Source organism: Anopheles darlingi, chromosome 2 (genome assembly GCF_943734745.1).
Source record: "Anopheles darlingi chromosome 2, idAnoDarlMG_H_01, whole genome shotgun sequence".
Lineage (NCBI taxonomy): Eukaryota > Metazoa > Arthropoda > Insecta > Diptera > Culicidae > Anopheles > Anopheles darlingi.
Window position 1 is genome coordinate 77,080,438 of NC_064874.1, and position 18,119 is coordinate 77,098,556.

Consider the following 18,119-nt stretch of genomic DNA (forward strand, 5'->3'; position numbering starts at 1 on the left):
CTGACCTCCTTGGAATGTGCCAAACCTTGATATTTGAATATATTCCACATATTTTACCAAAAACTTACAATTTCATTCGGAATTATTCATTTTGCCGGAAACGGACAACTTTCCCCCGGGGAAGCTTTTCAAAAGCCGCCCAAAAGGGTTCAGTTCAACGACCAGCTTAAAGCGAGACAGCAACACAAAAAACCACAAGAAAAAAAAAACAAGTTCAAGGTCATTTTACATACATACACTCACCCACATTCCAGTAAGCTCATCCCCTTTCTCCGAGACGCGGCCTTGGTCTTGTCGCACAACACTCGACGCCAGGCGTCGCACCACATGTTGCACGCGACGCAACATTCATGCCGAAAGGGAGCAATTGTGTTGCGTCCACATCGAAAAGCATTTGGGATAAATTTTATTTGTCTGTACATGGTTTTGATTAGTCATTTTCTAATCTTTTTTTTCGTAAGTACACTGAAATACCATAAAATTCCCATTCAACATGCGTATCTCGCCTAGTACATTGACGTGCGTTGATGCTGCGGTTAGCCATACTCATTGAAGTGCTCGTCAATCTTGGCGACGACTATCTGCCTGATAAGATCGCTGGCGTTTGTTAATTAAATCTTTTGCTTTCCTTCCCCTCAGGCTCGTGTCTCTCGGTTGAAAGCCATAAAATCAGTCAGACTCTCGCAGCGTGCCGATCTTACCGGACAAGACTTTTTCGGACCTTCGACCTTGGCCTCAGATAGAATGAGGAACCGACAGCGACAACGATCGGCCCATGCGGTCCAGCTATCATAACTGGACCATCACATGTCTCATCGGAACGCCGATAACGGGCGCTTATCAAGGTGAAACTGCGGAAACACGGCCAATAAGTTGTCGAGCCGCTATGACGAAGTCCGTATCGTAAACAGGAAATGTTATCCTCTGGGAAGGATGTGAGTCAGTGAAGTGCTTTGTTGGGAGGAAATGGGCCATTCTTATGGATCTCGTTCACCAACTGATCAATCGCCTCGGGCCGCTATGCAAACAAACAAATAGAACCGGGAGAAAGGCCTACCCTTAAACGGAACAACGCGAAGAACACCAAGGCAAGGCAAAGCGATTGCTTACTGCCGATAGCGTGTCTACTGGACAGCCTGCTGCTGCTGCTGCTGCTGCTACCGAGCTACGCAAATCTAGCCGTCCACCGCTCGTTAATTAAGCAGACCAGAGTCAGACAGTCCCAACTCCATCCCGGCCCTCAGTCAATATCGGTACCAGCAGGCCACCCCAAAACCAGACCGCACCTAATGATGGGGACATTTGCACGACTCAATAGCCAACAATTTGCAGAATCACACGGAACTGCCCGGGCACGCCGAAGCGCATTAAAATCATTTACCACGAAGTCGTGCAAAGCGAGGACCGCGGTGGTCCGCGGGGAGAGCCGAGTGACGAGTGCATCTCTTCTGCAACCCGTCATCAACGGGAGGAATCGATCGTCGACGACGTCGTTGTTGGCGTCGTGCTAATTAGACGGTAGACGATCCAGTCCAGTCGTCGTCGGTCACACCGGCGGTCTGATGCTGACCATTAAACATCCAATAATCGTATTTGACTGCAATTCATGCCTCTCCCCGCGCCACCATGCCGACCACCCCACCCCCGGAAACCGGTAGTCAAGTAAGTAATTTATCTTCGATTGAGCTCGAGCTGAGGGCGGATGGATGGCGCAGGGAAGGCAGGCAGGCAGGCAGGCAGGCAGGCAGGTCCAATGGGCTCTGGACAATTCAAATCACGGCCACGGCCCTGCTCTTGAACCAGTTCTACTCACCTGGGAGTCTGGAACGAGCCTACCTAACGAGCTGTATTGGCAGCGGTTCTCGGAAGCGCGCGACACAAGATAACTCCCGGTTTCGGTCCGGGACATGATTGGGTGTTCCGGCGCAGCCACCGCTGCATCTTACGGTGGGTGGTCTTACGGAACAATGTGTCGCTTACTCAATGGGAGGTGAATTGCACAACACACGCATAAAACTGCGGTTCAGCGTTCACCGAATCGTGATAAGCAGCAGCAGCAGTAGCAGCAGTTAAAGGTGGAAAGGTTACTGGAACTGGAAGACGCTACCACACGTCGTGCGCGGTGCCATACCGGTCCGGAGTAATTATGTCCGAAAACCCCTTAAAAGGAACTCGCAACACGCTGGCTCACCTGTGGAATGTAAGCCTCACTGGCAGTCCGGTGTCCGAGTGAATCGATGTCCTTTACTGGTGGTCCTATTCGCCTCCGGGCTTTTGCTCCGGGTGCCACTTAATAGTCGTATAAATCACACACACACACACACACACACACACACACACACACACACACACACACACACACACACACACACACACACACACACACACACACACACACACCCATTCCGACAACCATTTTGTTCAATTTATCTGCCATTATGGGTGCCCGAAAGCGGTGCAACCGAACAGAAATAAATCGCTTTTAAATCATACAGCATCAGTAGTAGCGGGCCAAGTAGTGGTGGCCAGCGTGTGCATAAATTCACACGTTTGTAAGCGCCTGCTCCATCTCCTCCCCCTCCTCTCCTTTCTCGCACGACAACAAATAGGACAAAATATGGGTCGCCCCGGAGTCGGCTCGTTCGGAACGACATTTTTATGCGTAAGCTCGCACCCTTATAAGAAGCTGACAAAACGGGCAAGACGCTCTCGACCGTACCGCACCGCGCCCCTGTGGTGATGCTTTTTGTGTGTTATGCTTTGTGACCCACCTGCTGGCCGGCCGCATGACAAATTTGCGTAGTGAAACATAATAATAATCGTCGATTAATATTCATTTATGAACCTCGTTTCTTTTTTTTTTGCTTTTTATTGTTGCGGTCCCATGCTTTGCGTTAAATTTATTTACGATAATGGGGCTGGGGGGCCCCCACCAGTAACCTGCCACCGGTGGTTTGGTGGTTTTGACGCACGGTGGCGGCGCGAGACGAGATCGAAGAGCCAAAAAGGAGGAACGGTAAAGTAGTGAGAAGGTCCAACGGCAGTACATAAAGCTGGTGGCTGATAACGCGATGCCATGCCACCGCTGGAGACACCGAAGACGAGAGACAAAAAACCGGGGACAAGATTTATCATCGTGCACTTTGCGCGCGAGATCCGGATCAACCAAACAAAAGCATCGAAAGCGGTTCGTCGGTCCGAGCGAAAGCGAGAGAGGAAAAGGTAAAAGATGGTAGGAAGGGCTCCTTGGATGAAGAAAGAAGTTTGCGAAGAAGCAGGAGGGTTGACAGCCAGCCAGCCAGCCAGCTTGTTTGCTTGGTTTTTGAATTTTTATTTCTTAATTTTAAACAACAGAGCAGCAGCAGTCGGCGTGGTTGCTGCTGACCAACGGCTGCAAATGGTGCCGGCTCGATAGCGGTGTGTCCTGGGGCTACCGCCGGCCCCTCTGGGAGGCGCTACGGGTGGAAAAGTGGGTGCTGCTTAGCCCGAGGGCACGCTGGATGAATGGGTCCCTTTTAGCGTCCATTTGAGGCGACGCCTTTTGTGGTCGAACGTTCGGAACCTTGGGAGCCAATTTAGCATATAATTATCGTCGCTTCGTCGCTCAATGCAGAAGGATGGGTCACCAGCGGGTCGGAAGTCAACCCGTTTTGATGCCAAGAAGCAGCGGAGAGGGTGGGCCACAGGAAGAAAGCAGTTTCTGCGGCGGACCACAATTAAATGGCAGATTTATATCTCACTTCGATGTTCCATTTTGTTCCAATCAAAATATAATTTAATGCCATGATTTATGGTTTATGATTTATACAATGATCAGGCAATTCTCACACTCACACACGTTTCTGTAATGACGTTAAATGTCTTCACGCTCATCACTCATACTGAACAACAATGTTGTACAAATGCAGCTCCCATAAAGGATCGTGATATGTGAATACATGCATGTAGCAATGCATGCAATTCGAGAGAAGTTTCTGGTTCGGTTTGCTTTCCAACATCATTACACGTTGCACTGCAATAGTTGGAAAATACCGGATGCTGCACATCAGGTGCATTAATGATCACTATTTTGCGATTTATCACGTGGATCTGCTGGAGCGTTCGTAACCCTTCAGGCTCAATACACTCACACCGATCACACTGCTGTTTGCTGTGACTGTGTGCTGTCAAGTGGAAATCACTTTTTTCCACTTTACAAACACTAGAAAAAAGTTGACGGAAGGACATGCTTGAGCGAGCATACAATTTTGAATACCTCCGGGCACACAATGCGTCATATGGTGGATGTGTTCGTTCATTGGCATTCGGTAACGTCAGTTGACAAAAGCAAGAGTTGCTCGCGAAAATCAGAAAATTAATGGATTTTCCCCATAATAATGTGCACACAATGGGAATTGTGAAGTTAAATTGTTGGTTTTTTCTATCGGACCATCGTTTTCGGCTTTGCTTCAACCGAAGCTTCAATTCTGTAGCTGGACGCTTGATTTTTTGCACCACAAACGATTTTCATATTCAAAGTAAACCTTTACGACACTTTCTCATGAAAAGTTTTAACCGTCTTTTAGTCTTTTTAAAAGCAATTCCCAAAACGACAGTCAGTCAAACTTAATAAACGCTTCACACTTCACAGCCCCCGAAATCGCCTGCCAATCGTCATTTTATCGACCATACCATAAATCGTACCGGGACCGAGCAGTGGTGTCCAGAGAGTGAATCGAGTTGACACTCGTTAAACGAACTGACCGCTCCTTGCTGCTTGCCCCAGCATGCTCCGTCTCATCACATCGAAATTCCAAGAAACTGGAAGTTGATTTATAGCTTCCAACCACCAACCGGGCCACTGCCGGTTTATGGAGCGTGGCCAGCAGTTGTGGTACATCGAACTGACTGACTGACTGACTGAATGACTGACTGACAGACAGACACACGCACAACCATGATGTTAGACGTTACAGTGGGGAGGACACATCGAGAAAGGAGGAACTTTTTGGGTGAAAAATAAATCCCCTTATCATATTATCACTGTCTCTTCGTCTGTTCAATCGAAACGTGCGTGTGTGTGTGTGTGTCAATGTGGGGTTTTGGGTTTGTGTCATCAAACCCCTCCCGGGGGTGTGAGAATTACGGAGCCCCCGCTTTTCGGCACGAAACTTCAAAGTACTGGCGTCTCCATCGCAACACCATCGGGAAGTCTAGCCCAGGCCGGAGGAGTCTGGCGGCCAACTTTTACATCCTATAACCATTGACCAAAAGTTGACTTGACTGTCAAGGTTACGGGTATTGCAAAGTTATCCTTCCGCTGTGGACACGGAAGCGTCCGAAGAAAAGCAGATGAAGATGCCGCGATGCGAAACATGGACGGCCAACGGAGCTTTTCGTCCCTCGGGGGCTTCTGCTACCACTTTCCATTATTTACTTTCCCGCTGGCGCAACGGAGCAATTTTATTTGCGAAATTGTTTTCCGAGTGTTTTGCGAACGTAAAGCGCGTAGACCGGGCCCGTTGAGTTCGATAAAAGATGAGCAGAGAATTTGCAGCGGGAAGTTCTTTAAAAGGGACTGGACTGGATTATGAGTTTCTCTGCCTGCCAGCCAGCCGGCCAGCATGGGTTGCTAGTTTGGGAGGACCGCAATCGCCATCAGGCGTAGCTTTTACGCCCCTGTGGTATCGCGACACAAAATGGCGCTTCTCGCTTCATACTGAACCAGCAATTAGCATAAGCATCGAGTCGTGACGCCAGCAACCGCAACCCTTGGAAGCTCCTTTGAACGACTTGTCACCAACAACGGCGCAACAGAACTTGTAGGTGGCCCTGGCGCACGTAGCCCGAGCACATCGCTGAAGCGTGCAACCGGGATCCGTCTTCTGGATGACTCTGAGGACGCTGATGATGCTATACGCATCCCGGAAGAAGTGATCTAATTAATTTATATTGCACGCTTGATTTATCCCTTTGTGGGAGAGAAGAAAGGACTAAATTACGCAAGCGAATCGCCGCTTCTAAAGGGTAACGATTGTGGTTTCAGCCAGCAAATAATTATGTCTCGCCTTAACGAATTGCACAACCATCGTTGCATACGCCTGGCAGGATCATCATAACAGGAAAAAGCACCAACCAGAAATCAAAATACAATCTCTCTTTCTGCTCCTTCTCCTCCTCTTCCTCGTTCTGCTCATCATTTAATATTGAAATGAACATTACGGATTATGCGCTCCGGGCGTAAATCGGCGAAATTTTACCATTCCGCTTCCCACGATCCCATCTTTAACGCCCTCGGCTCCTCATCTGGGAGCGCTCGATAGCCGCCGGTGTGCATAAAGCGACTTGATTGAATTCCCGGCATTTGCTGCAACGGCCTGGAAGGGGCGCCGGCTATAGCCACAGGCCTCACCGCCGTGAGGTCCACCAAACAAAAGGAGTGTGGCATGAAAAAGTGAAATCCATTCGGGCGAAGTGATAAAACAACGATCAGCACAAAGTGTTGTATCAAAGTTGTTGCTGCTGCTGCTGCTGCTGCAACGACTGCTGTTGCTCCGACGAAGAAGATGCCAGATAAAAGTTTCGTCAATCCGTGCACTACACGCCGCCAGCTGAATCATCAGCAAGTGTTTTGAATATTTTTTTGAGCAAGTTTCGGCTACACTTTAGTTCCAAAAAGTTTTCCGATCAAAAAGTGTTAAACTTGACTCCACCAGTTCTGTTGCTCTTGTTCAAATAGTTTAGTGTCCGTGAAGACACGGCAATAGCGGCATCTTGAGCATGGCCCGATTTATATTCCACCCAGTGCACAAAGCGAAACGCCAATGGAACATAAAAAATACGAAGCGACAAATTTTTCACAACATAAAGCACCGGCCTGTTGGCTGGTTGGCTGGCTCATCGCGGAACGATATGACCCGGTTGTCGGAGTAGTATCTCGTGTTTCGGTTTGTCGCACGGCAGCTCCGGCATAATACAAGGACATCCAGTGTTCGTTCGAGGAAGCTGCATAAAAAGCAGGAAGGAGAGAGAAAGGGAGAGGACGGAACACATTTGCATAAATAACACGGGTGCAAACACCTCGGATTTGAACCCGGGTGCAAGGACACCTCTTTCGGTTCTTTAACATAACTTGAAGCGAGTGACTTCGGGCAAGCAACAAGGATGATGAATTTATTGTCATCGCACCGTTGCCAAAAAGTTCGAGCTTGCTTAACAAGGCTGATAAAGTGTTCCAATGTATGTACTGTGTCGAAGTGAACTTTTAACTCAATGTATCAAGGAATGAATGGGTTTTCTAACCATTTTTAAAAACCTTGAAATAAGCTCAGCCTTACTGTATGATAAAATAACGGAAATACTGACAAGACACCGGTACCAGGTGGTCCCTGATCTCCATATTATAATCATATTTCTCTCTAACAACACGTAGCAAAGTTTTGAATTGGATCGCCCCCCACCATACCACTGGCGACAGATACGTCTAGATGCAAATAGCGAGACCTGTACTCACCGAAATTGGATTTCTTCGGTCTGCAGCATCATTCGATAAGACACTGTCACACTTTCTTCGATGAAAGGGCAGTCGACCCAAAGGCCCGAAAAGTTAATGAAGCCAGTAAATGTCTCATTCGAAAGTAACAAATTAAAAGGACGAAGCAAACCGGATGGGCGTCGGCAGCACCAACCGACCTCTGGTTTCGGTACTCAGGTTGCTTCACCAGTCAAATCACGACCCCGAAGTAATTTGTTACCCAGACCCAGAGCACCGATTTTTGGCATTCATTAATTTCAATGATCCAATAGCATCAGCATCAGCAACAGCAGCAACAGCAGGCAAGAGACGATGGACTCGAACTCTCAACCGAGTAGACCGACGTCCCGTCTCAAAAGCCCTTCGCCATAACGGTGGCCGGAATGTCGATGAAGAGCTCTTCATTTGCTTCGATAATTTATCTGCCCAACATGGCGTGAACATTGGTGGCGGCGGCAGCAGCTGTCAGGCGCAGCTGAAAAGCGAAGGAAAAAACGTGTAAATCAGCTAGCGTAACTACACCCGGGCCTGTCGTCTGCCAGCAAAACACACAGCCGATGTAATTATTTCCCCCAAAAACAACTTCCAAATTTAGTCGCCTCATTGGAACCAAGGCGGTAGGGCGAAAAGCAAGAAAACGGAAAGAAGACCGCAGAAAAAAAGGAATGAAAAAAAATCGTGAAGGAACCCAGCCACCACCCTTTTGTGCAGCAGGAAAATGAGGCGGTTGCAGTTGCACCGTTGCGGAATGGCGTGTTGTGCACCGAAACGAAACATGACAGGAAAGGTGGCCAATGCGCTGATGGCGCTCCCGACCGGCACGTTCTTTGACGTCCTCCGTTTTGGTTTCGTCTGGTTGTGGTCTGGTCAACAAGAAAGCGGAGCAGAGAGTGCGAGAGAAGAGCCGCTTTTGTTTTATCACGTGTTTTACACGATTTTTTTCACCGTTTTTTTATAGTGGCATTGTGGTTGTAGTTCCCGCGTTCGCGCTGTTGTTGTAATGCCTTCTTGAAACTGGATTCGGTGAGGCGATGCAATCGATTAAATTTTATTACCAACTTCACCGTCGGTCTCTAGGAATGGACCACACCAAGGTGGCCTTTCGCCAACCGTCCAACACGTGTCGGCTTGATACGCATCCGCGTATCTGTTATGTGACCGAGTCGTCGTCTTCTCCCCTGCTTGGTTATCGTCTGCCACTGATCGTAAACAATTTCTCGATAATTAAACTTTAATGGTTTATTTGATTTTCACACGAAACCGTCGATCGCGGGTTGGTGCGTAGTGTTGCTTCACGCGATCGCGCGTTGCTGGGTCCGATAAGACGTCGTTAAGATTATCCAAGTCCAAGAAGGCGCGGGCTCTGGCTAACGGTCCTGTTGCGATGCGTGCTGTCTCGACGGAGGCAAGCATACTTGTATACTTGCTACTTGGATCTTGGCATGATTGGTGGTTTTATCGTCATCGGCATCCTCGTCGTCGTCTTTCGAAAATTGAAATTAACCAAATCGATCATCGCACGGCGTGCCAATCAGCCGGAAAAGTGGAACTCGTCACCATACTCCAAGGCGTACCTGGCAAAACGGGGAAACTTTTCTCATTATCAACCAGTCAGCAACACCCAAAAGACTCGAGTACCGACCGTACGTTGATGATGACACACTGTGATGGTTAATCACCGAGAAGAGAAGAGTTTTCGTTTGCACCACCGACAGCACGCCACTTTGTATACGCTCTGTTTTCGTCAACGGGAATCGTACCGTCATCCGTGGCGTGTCGACCCTTGAAACCGGGGAACCGGATAAAATCAATATGCGCTTCGTTGGAGCGGCCGACGGGAAAATGTATTTTTATGTGGGACCGTAATACACCTTTCGAGCGTTAATCCGCGCGGCCCGAATCGGGGCAAGTGGATAATCTGCCGGCCGGAGGATTTTCGACATCCAAATGGGAGGGCGTCTCACTCGGATTCTGGTGTTCGGTCCCGCCCAGCGCACCGACACGTGAAAGGTGTAAGTGATTGATTTATGTTGGGACGGGTCGGGACGGGATGGAGCTTGGCATGCAAACAAAGATTGATTTCACGAGATGAGTGAAGACGTTTGCATCGTTGAGCAGGGCGAGCCTGGAGGCTGTGGCAACACTGTTGCTCCGTGGCGCTGCGTCATCCATTGGATTGAAGGTTCCGTAGCGTTTCACCTTGAGTTTGGTTTTTCATACGGTTTTGTTTTTTTTTTTCGGAGGATGGTAGAACGTTCCTGTTTGGTAATAACGTCAATTAAACTCTCACACACATTCTTGTCCGGCAATGTGCATACCATGATGCGTGCCTTATTGAAATTGAAGCGATGTCAGCAGGTTTGCGTTCGTTCATTTTGCCTTTATCAACGTTTATCATGTGCCACGCATGCATCCTGTTCAATCAAGGCTGGCGTTTCGTTTACACGGATAGGACATTAATTAAATTAATTTTCGGATAATTTCGGGATCATCGAAAATGTCCAGCGTTCGACTGGTTTGACCCGGAAAAACAAACTCTCTGACTCTCTCTCTGATTGATTAAATTAAGCATTTTGTCGCGCTGTGTGCTTTTGTTGCCGATGCGAAAGGATATAAAAGAAATTTTAAAGCAACTTTAACATTCCGGCAGAACTACCCTTCGATCCCATCGATCAATCCACAATCGACAGTTCCTTAAGTAGCAGCCGGAACCGTGAGGCAATCGGACGCATTAAATCCAACTTAACCCCCCTCTCACCCACCCACCTGGGAACGTTTATCTTAATGAATCGTAACGAGAAAATTACGCACCACCACCAGTTGCACGGCTGACATTTGATGGCGCTAGCAGCGGGGGAGGTGGTGGCGGAAAGCAATTTCGGCCAGCCGGTAGGTTAAGGTTTACGACCGATTGGCACGCGTTTCGGCCATTCTCACGTGATTCCGTTCCGTCTACCGGTGGTCCGAGGTAGCACAGGTTGTATCCGAATCCGGAGGCTGAAACGGGGCCTGCAAGCCGAGGGTGCGAGAGTTAGTTACTATGTTCCGATCACCAGAGAGTTCGATGTTGGTTGGTTTGGTGGAGCAGGCTTTAAAAGGAAGAGGTTCATATTCCTTTAGAACAGTTTTAAAAAGATTCCCACTCCAAAATACCGCACCGAACGGCCATTCATGCTTTATGTTGGTCTTTTGTTGCTGCGCCACATAAATATCAGTCCTCGGAGGGGCTGCCTCCCCGCCCTTTTTATTGCCAAACCAGTTCCACCACCAAACCGACCGACAGACCGACCGACCGACCTCGTGACTACCTGTTCCAGCAGAACGTTGCTAATGATCCAGCCGACCAGACGCCGACCACCACCTCTCCCGAACCCCCTTGAGTCCATTTTGCGTTTATGACTAATAACGGTCATTCCGTGATGCTGTTCGCCCTTTCTGCAGCCAACGCAGGGGCTTCCCGCGTGACCTGCAGGCCGCTGGTCGTGAAGTTTATTTTATTATTTGCAACATTTTTTTTTTAAGATAACGAAGCGCCGGCCAAGAAGTCAAGAAGTCAGTGTTCCCTAACAGCAGCAGCAGCAGCAGCAGCAGCAGCAGCGGCAACGAACCATTTAAAAGGACCATTTCGTGAGACTTCTCGAACGAAAACCGGCACACAGGATGCCGGGCTGGCCCCCGATTTCTCGACCAGCGCGTGATAGCTTCGTCGTGGATGCATTATCATTACCATTACGCGACCATAATTACGCTCGGTGTCGACCATAAAAAAAATCGTTGAAAAGCGAAAATGTTGTGTCCCACTGTCATTATGATTGTATTGCAAAAGGCCCCAAAAGCGCGGTCAATCTGGTCGTCGATTTTTCATCCATTTTATTGTACTTTAAAATGCTATTGTCATTCGGCGTCGATGTCGCCGATCCCTCCCCACTACCCATATGAATCGTCACCATTTAACACGCCACCAGCAGCCCGCCTCGGCAAACCACTCTTCATGGACCTCGCGAGGCCGGCCGAGTGCGCCCGGTGACGCATTCCTCTTCGTCACCTTTGTAATTACCGAACGAGCGTGCACGCACGCTTGGCAGCTTTCCCAGGAATATCATGTCGTCGTCAACGTCGTTGTCGTCGCCGCGGCCGTTGAAAGCGGATGGTAACCGTAACATGGCGTGCCACTCGCGCGAACTCGTTCGAAAAGACCCCGAGTAAAAATGTGATAAATGCCACCCATGGGCAGGACTGGTGGGGCGCCGACGCCGTCTTAGTAGACGGCAATCATAATATTTGCGAAAACTATTTCAAAGCCATTAGCGCGCCGGAGAGGCCGAGATGGTGGCGCACACACACACACAGTGTCATGCCCGTTTGCACAATCGATTCGAATGCATTCGTATCGCGCTGGCTGAGGAAGAGAGTGCGCCTCCTAAGTGTCCTCCTCTAAGTGTTAGCATACATTTACACCCCTCCAGATGCCGGAGAGATATTGGTTTGATTGAATCGATGCCCCCCGAGTCGATTCCTTGTTCGAATTCAATCCTAGACTAAAGATACATCCCGTCATGCTGCTTCGATACGCTACGCCGTAGAGTTTAAAGCCACCGTCAGAACGTACACTTTGTCGTGTAGGTAGCCTGGACCGTCTTCTTGAACACGTCGGCCAACTCGGAGATCTCTTCCTGCGTCATGGCGGAACGCTTGCGTCTCATGTACAGTTCGTTATAGTTGAGCTCCATATCGCTGTCGGCCGACTCACTGCCATCCTCATCATCGTCGTCCTGCTCGTACTCGGATCCATCATCACTTTCGCTGATCAGGCGCATCTGGGGACACGTTTCGTCCGCTCTCCGCACGACGGGCGACACTACCTGCTCCTCGGAACCATCGTACGATTCGCTGGCGTTCCGCGACCGATCGGCCGGATCACGAGCCTCGTACGGATCCACGTGGTGCGTCAGGACAAAGTGACAGTACAGGTCATCCTCGTTGCGAAACGTTTCGTTGCAATATCCGCACCCGAACTTGATCGTATGATAGTGCCGCAGCCGGTTGTGTGTCATCAGGATCTCGAAGGTGGAGTAGTGCTGACGGCACAGATCACACACAAACTGTACGGCGCGCACGCGAGGTGAAGGGAAAAAGGGTAGAAAAGGGGACCAGGGAAAAACTGATCAAAATCTTTGTGCACGCCCGGTACTCCACGGGGAGGGGGTTTCACTTAGATGGCTCATGGTTTCGACTTACTTGGGTTTCCGACATTATAATGAAGGCGAACAAAATTGACTACTAGATTGACTTTGGCTCTGTCCGTTGGTGATGAAGGCTTTTCAAATACTGACCAGATCGGCAGCAGATTTCATTTGGCCACAGGTTTATCGGAGCACCCGCGTGACGCTTCGAGCATCCAAAGAGAGAGAGAGTCAGTTGACCAAGGACCGATTAGCATATGGTCGCGAAAATAATATTTTTAACAGTGATATTTGGTTCACACGCCCCATGGGTCCGTCGTATTGCGACGTCACCATTCCAGTTCGTCAATATTATTACCGTGTAGCTTAGAGTACCGATAACCGAGAGTAATAGGAGTTATTTTAACCGCAGATTATCGTTAAAGTGTTAAATGTTCATTGTTCATCACCAATAAAGCTCTAAAAATAGAATATCTTATTGACATCTAAGCATTGACCCTCGGGCTCCACAAAACCAGAGCATTCCAGCCGAAAATCGAAAACTAAAGCGAACAAACAGAACATACGACATATAGAAAAGAAAACAAAATTCAAGAATAGAAATAAAACATTGATAAAGTAAAAATAAAAGATTGTAAAACTAACGATTGCGAGTCACCAAGCGGTCGGCTGCTGTTTTATTCCGGTAATCCTTAAACTATGAGGCTGCGGGGCAGGATGCCGGCAGCGATCTGGGGCTGTCGCCCTTCCGGGGCCGGCAAATTATTGAGCCAACGGAGGAGCCCACCTTAATATATAGACGCATAGCAGAGTTTTGCAACAAAAATTAAAACGAATCCCCTGATACATAGGAGGACCACGTGGCCAACTGGATTAGCGTCCTGGGGTGCAGAGCGGGGTGTGGTCGTTCCCCGCTCTTCTGCCAATTCGGGAATTTTGGCTTAACCTACTCCTCAGGCCCACAAACTCAACTTCCGTTGTTCGTGCCTCCCCTTTTTGGGGATCTTGCTGCAGTTTTTCTCGGTTTGTAAGCCCGGAAGGGAAGCCTGTAGCGCCTTATAAGGGTCGGTGCACCTCTCTAACCGTCGTTTAGTCGACTTTTTGAAACGAGGTACGTCGTGTGCGTTTTGCGGGTAGCTTGACAGATCCGGTGACGTAACTCGTGGTTTGTTTTGGTTTCTTGGACCGGGAAATTTAAATTTTATTTCCACATTTTCACTATTTTCCGGCAATTTATTGCGAATTCCAATAAGCTATAAGTGACCAGCTCCACCATGCACAATCTGTGCAAATCTTTGCACCGATTACGGTTGCACAGACCCGCTTTCCAGCATGTTTTAGCCGCAAATCAGAGCACCGGGCAAGAACAGGAGAAAATCGTGATCCCGCGAAGAATCGAGCGTGGCCCGACGGACATCCTGATGGCCCTATCCGGTACGGTGGGGTTCGATCCGACTGCACCGCACTTCAAGTACCACGACGATCCGTACCTAATTCCCACGTCAAACGCCAACAAGCGGACGTTCTCGCTCGCTCAGGAAGCCGGTCGGAAAGCGGCAAACTGGATTCGGCAGGAGAACGCGAAACTCTTCCAGCATCAAGAGGCCGATCCACCGATCCAGGCGTTCGCACCCACGATGGTGTACACCGAAGAGAGTCAGGTCGAGGAAACGGATCTACAGAGCCTGATCGACCGGGTCGAGGTGAAGGACGCGATCCTCGTGTACGGTTTGCTCACCAAAAACGGCATCGCGATCAGCGACGAGCTGAAACAGCAACTGCTGGAACTGCTCTGTTTCTACAACCACGAGGACACTCTACCGGAGCAACTGATCGAGGAACGTTGGTTCCGTCAGGGAACGGTGGGCCGCGAACGGCAGCGTAAAACGTGGAAAGACTTCGAGCTGGCCGAGCAGCTGTTTCATGCCATCGAAACAAAACGGCCCGAGCACTACTGTGCTCTGATTCGCGGTATGGCCCGGTTTTTCCAGGTGGAGAAAGCGTGGGCCTTATACCAGGAAACGATCGAGAAGGATATCGAACTGGACACAAACACTTACAACTCACTGCTCCTGATCGCCTCGTTTCTGCGCGAAAGCTACGACAAACGATGGGATCTGGTGTGTGAGGTAATGTCTTCGATGAAGCAGCAAGGCCTACGGCCGAATCTGGGCACACTGAATGGTGTGCTGCAGACGATAACGACCATCGGCGGGTACAACCATCCGCGAACGTATGCCTTGAAAACATTGGCCGAGTTTAAACAGCTAGGCATCCAACCATCGCTCGCCAGCTGGTACTATCTGCTGGTCATCTTCTGTCGCGAGCGAGGCCCCGTCAGCCACGTGCTGCACGACATTATGAACGAGATCGAGGGCAAGCATTTCACGGTTCAGGATCCGAAGGATACGTTCTTCTTCGTGACGGCCATGGATGTTTGCCGGAATCATCTAAACGATAAGGAACTGGCAAAGCGTGTCAACCAGCTCCTGCATCTCGGCGAGAATTACAATCTGATTGGCGATTCGTACAAGGAATCCATCTACTATCGGCACTACTTTGCGCTACTCGCCACGACCGAACCTCTAGAGAGCTTCCTTGAGACCTATCATCTGCTCGTACCGAATGTCTACATTCCGGAACCGTCGGTAATGGAAGACATTCTCCATTCGGTTGAAATGAACAGCGCCATCGAGCATGTACCGTTGCTTTGGTCCCATATGGTACAGTTCGATCATACGGGCAGGGAGAACCTAGTCAACCTGCTGCTCCACATCATGACCAGCAATCCACCGACGAGCGGGGAACCGCGGCATGCCGATCTAGACCAAAGCTTTGCCGACATTGCCTGGGATGCCTGGAAGCGGCAGGAGGATCGATCGGCCGGACCAAGGGCGACAAACACGACAGGCATTTCCGGACCGATGCTCGGTGATGTGCTGTTGCTTTGCTGCCGTGCTAACGACTACGAAAAGGCAGTGGCAGTCTTCACGAAGCTTAGCAAGGAACAGAACACCATCGTCGGTGATCCACGGGTAGATGGATTGCGTGAGTTCGTGGGGCAATGCATTACCAATCGCGCACCAACACTGGCCATCCAGTGTTTGCAGTACTGCAGTGAGAACGGTTTCCCAGAGGCCGTGGAACTGGGTCGACAGATTTTCAGTGGTTTTACTCTCGATCAGAACCAGATAGCCAAGATCAGAAACTTAGTCGGTGCGGAAGCTGTTAACCCGGTGCCTCAGCAGAACCAGGAGAAGAAGGAATAGTCTAGCTTCGTCACATCTAGTGTAGCCCCATCCCCAGCGTAGCGTGACCTTTCGTTAAAATAAATGTCCAAGAAGGGTTGAACCATGATCCAGTGACGGTTAGTAATCCAATTCATTGATGACAGTGAAGGCCATCGTACCCGAAGCCTGAGCGCGCGTTCGATTGGTCAACGCCATGCGACACACTTATGTAGCAGCTGCAACTGATACCGAGCGATCGATGTGCAAATCGTTGGCGTCGTCGTCGTTGCTCTATCATTATCAATACCGATTCATGGACGCACGCACATGTGGCCATAAGTGTGTTGGTTCCTTTTTTACGAGACACCTTCTCCAGTACCAACCGCATCGTCCAGCGGGGCTTATCATTAAATACATACAGCGGACGCAGCGGCTGCTGATACGGGAAAAAAGCATTCGCTCCTAGTGTCCCACCCGTTCCAGACGCTAACGGTCGAGTCTTTTCGCGAGCCAAATGCAACTTTTAGCGCCATGGCTGCTGCTGCTTTTCTATTTCGCTATCGGTCCATCCTCGGTCGTGAGTGACCACCCTCTGCAAGAGTTGCCTGCATTTTGTAGTTACTTAAGTTGCACAATCGATGGCGATCGTAAGGCTTCCATTCGGTACGACCAACAACTGTGGAGTGGTGCGATGTCTGGACAGTTCGATTTTCGCACCTGGAATTGGACGGAATTGCACGGGATACCGGTAGCCGATGGTTCCCACCTGGAGGTGAACTTCAGCGGGCTCGATGTGTTGGAAATCGATAGGTAAGTTCGTAAATTCGGTCACACAATTGGACAGCCCGTTGAGTATGGCCATGGCTATGTGTGATAAGATCCCCTCGCCCACTTTGATTAGGTGGTTTCTCAATAGGATTATTTCTAACCGAGACTTTGAGTTTTATGTTACAGCCTATACGGCCACGAACGCATCACGAGCCTGATATTGGAAGAGAATCAAATTTCCAAGATAGAGCGAGAAGCGTTTGAGAACTTTAAACGTTTAAATAAGCTTTCACTGCGCCAAAACGCCATCGCAGAGCTAAAAGGTATGAGTAACTTATTGTACAAAGCTAATTAGAATAGAAAATTATGTTAAAGCTTCTCCATTTTAGTTCTGTTACATCGATCCAATGAGCTGCAGCATCTAGATCTATCGCACAACCAAATCACACGACTGGACACTTTTAAAGATCACCCACTGCTGTCGTGGCCACGCTTGGCGTACCTTAATCTGTCCTTTAACCGCATCGAAACCATCACGCATCAGTTGTCCAAGCTGGAGCAGTTGGTATGGCTCGATCTTTCCAACAATCAAATACACCGTAGTGGGGCGAATCCGGTGATCCTGCCGAACAACCTGCGCGAACTGATCATGAATAGCAATCAGCTAACAGATTGGCCCTTTGATTCTATACCACCGTCCGTGAGTCACCTTTCTATGTGCTGCAACGAACTGAAGACCCTCAAACCGGCCATGGGTGTGCAGTGGCTCGATCTATCGCATAATAGCTTGACGCACATCGAACCGGACACATTTCCAGCGGTCGAAAAACTGAATATCTCCAGCAATTACTTTGATAGTTTACCGATTCTGAGCAACACGACGGACGGATCTTGGCCATTGAAGCGTCTCACCTGCAATCGAATGCCCAATCTACGAACTATCGATAAGAAGTTCATTGCGAAAGCTGGTAATGTGGCAATGGCAATGCAACCATGGCGATAGAGTGAGAGAATAATGAATATCTTATAACTTCTTTTCGTAGCAAATTTGGTGGAGCTTGAAATAACGATATGTCCTAAACTGACCAGCTTGGAGCCGAAACTATTTATGGACCTTAAAGCACTGGAACGGGTGAGTATAAGGTGGAGGCTACTGTGATTTTGGCAGAAGGTTAACATTCAACATTCCATCAGCTGGACCTCAGCTACAACGGATTCCAGCAGATACCGGAGCAACTAGTCCACTGGAATCGCATAAAGCACGGGGTTGACCTACAGGGGAATCCGTTAAACTGTAAATGCTCACTACAATGGATGCTGGACAGGCTAATCCCCGAGATGAAACGTAACCGGGAGTTGCACAACCTGTTCCCACATTTGCGCTGTGCCCGGCCTGCGATCTTTCAGGGTCAACTGCTCGTCCAC

The 18,119-nt window shown here is 49.3% G+C and overlaps 3 protein-coding genes across 4 annotated transcripts in view; 2 read left to right on the forward strand and 1 right to left on the reverse strand.

Annotated features, from left to right (window-relative positions):
* Positions 1-11,386: 11,386 nt before the first annotated feature.
* On the reverse strand, positions 11,387-12,832 carry LOC125959134 (uncharacterized). Of its 2 annotated transcripts, none has more exons than XM_049691941.1 (2): positions 12,752-12,832; positions 11,387-12,615 (listed from the first exon to the last, which is right to left on the reverse strand). In XM_049691941.1, the coding sequence occupies exons 1-2, from the start codon at positions 12,764-12,766 to the stop codon at positions 12,112-12,114; spliced, it is 519 nt and encodes a 172-aa protein (XP_049547898.1). In that variant the 5' UTR covers positions 12,767-12,832; the 3' UTR covers positions 11,387-12,111. The 2 variants fall into 2 exon arrangements, with proteins under 2 accessions (XP_049547898.1, XP_049547899.1); XM_049691942.1 differs by having other exon boundaries at positions 11,387-12,674; positions 12,752-12,820.
* Positions 12,833-13,855: 1,023 nt separating this feature from the next.
* On the forward strand, positions 13,856-16,047 carry LOC125959123 (protein PTCD3 homolog, mitochondrial). Its single transcript, XM_049691923.1, has one exon. It carries the CDS (start codon positions 13,971-13,973, stop codon positions 15,963-15,965), a length of 1,995 nt encoding a protein of 664 aa, XP_049547880.1. The 5' UTR covers positions 13,856-13,970; the 3' UTR covers positions 15,966-16,047.
* A 327-nt stretch (positions 16,048-16,374) lies between these two features.
* LOC125959128 (leucine-rich repeat neuronal protein 1-like) overlaps positions 16,375-18,119 on the forward strand; it is a 2,220-nt gene continuing 475 nt past the window's right edge. The window contains exons 1-5 of the mRNA XM_049691930.1: positions 16,375-16,736; positions 16,881-17,017; positions 17,084-17,662; positions 17,738-17,826; positions 17,889-18,119. The exon at positions 17,889-18,119 is cut by the window's right edge and continues 475 nt beyond it. Coding sequence (XP_049547887.1) covers positions 16,441-16,736; positions 16,881-17,017; positions 17,084-17,662; positions 17,738-17,826; positions 17,889-18,119 — 1,332 coding nt within the window. The 5' untranslated portion in view covers positions 16,375-16,440. The remainder of the gene's footprint in view (positions 16,737-16,880; positions 17,018-17,083; positions 17,663-17,737; positions 17,827-17,888) is intronic.

Coding starts and splice junctions, on each gene's coding strand:
- LOC125959123 (XM_049691923.1), top strand. CDS start 13,971: ATGCACAATCTGTGCAAATCTTTGCACCGATTACGGTTGCACAGACCC.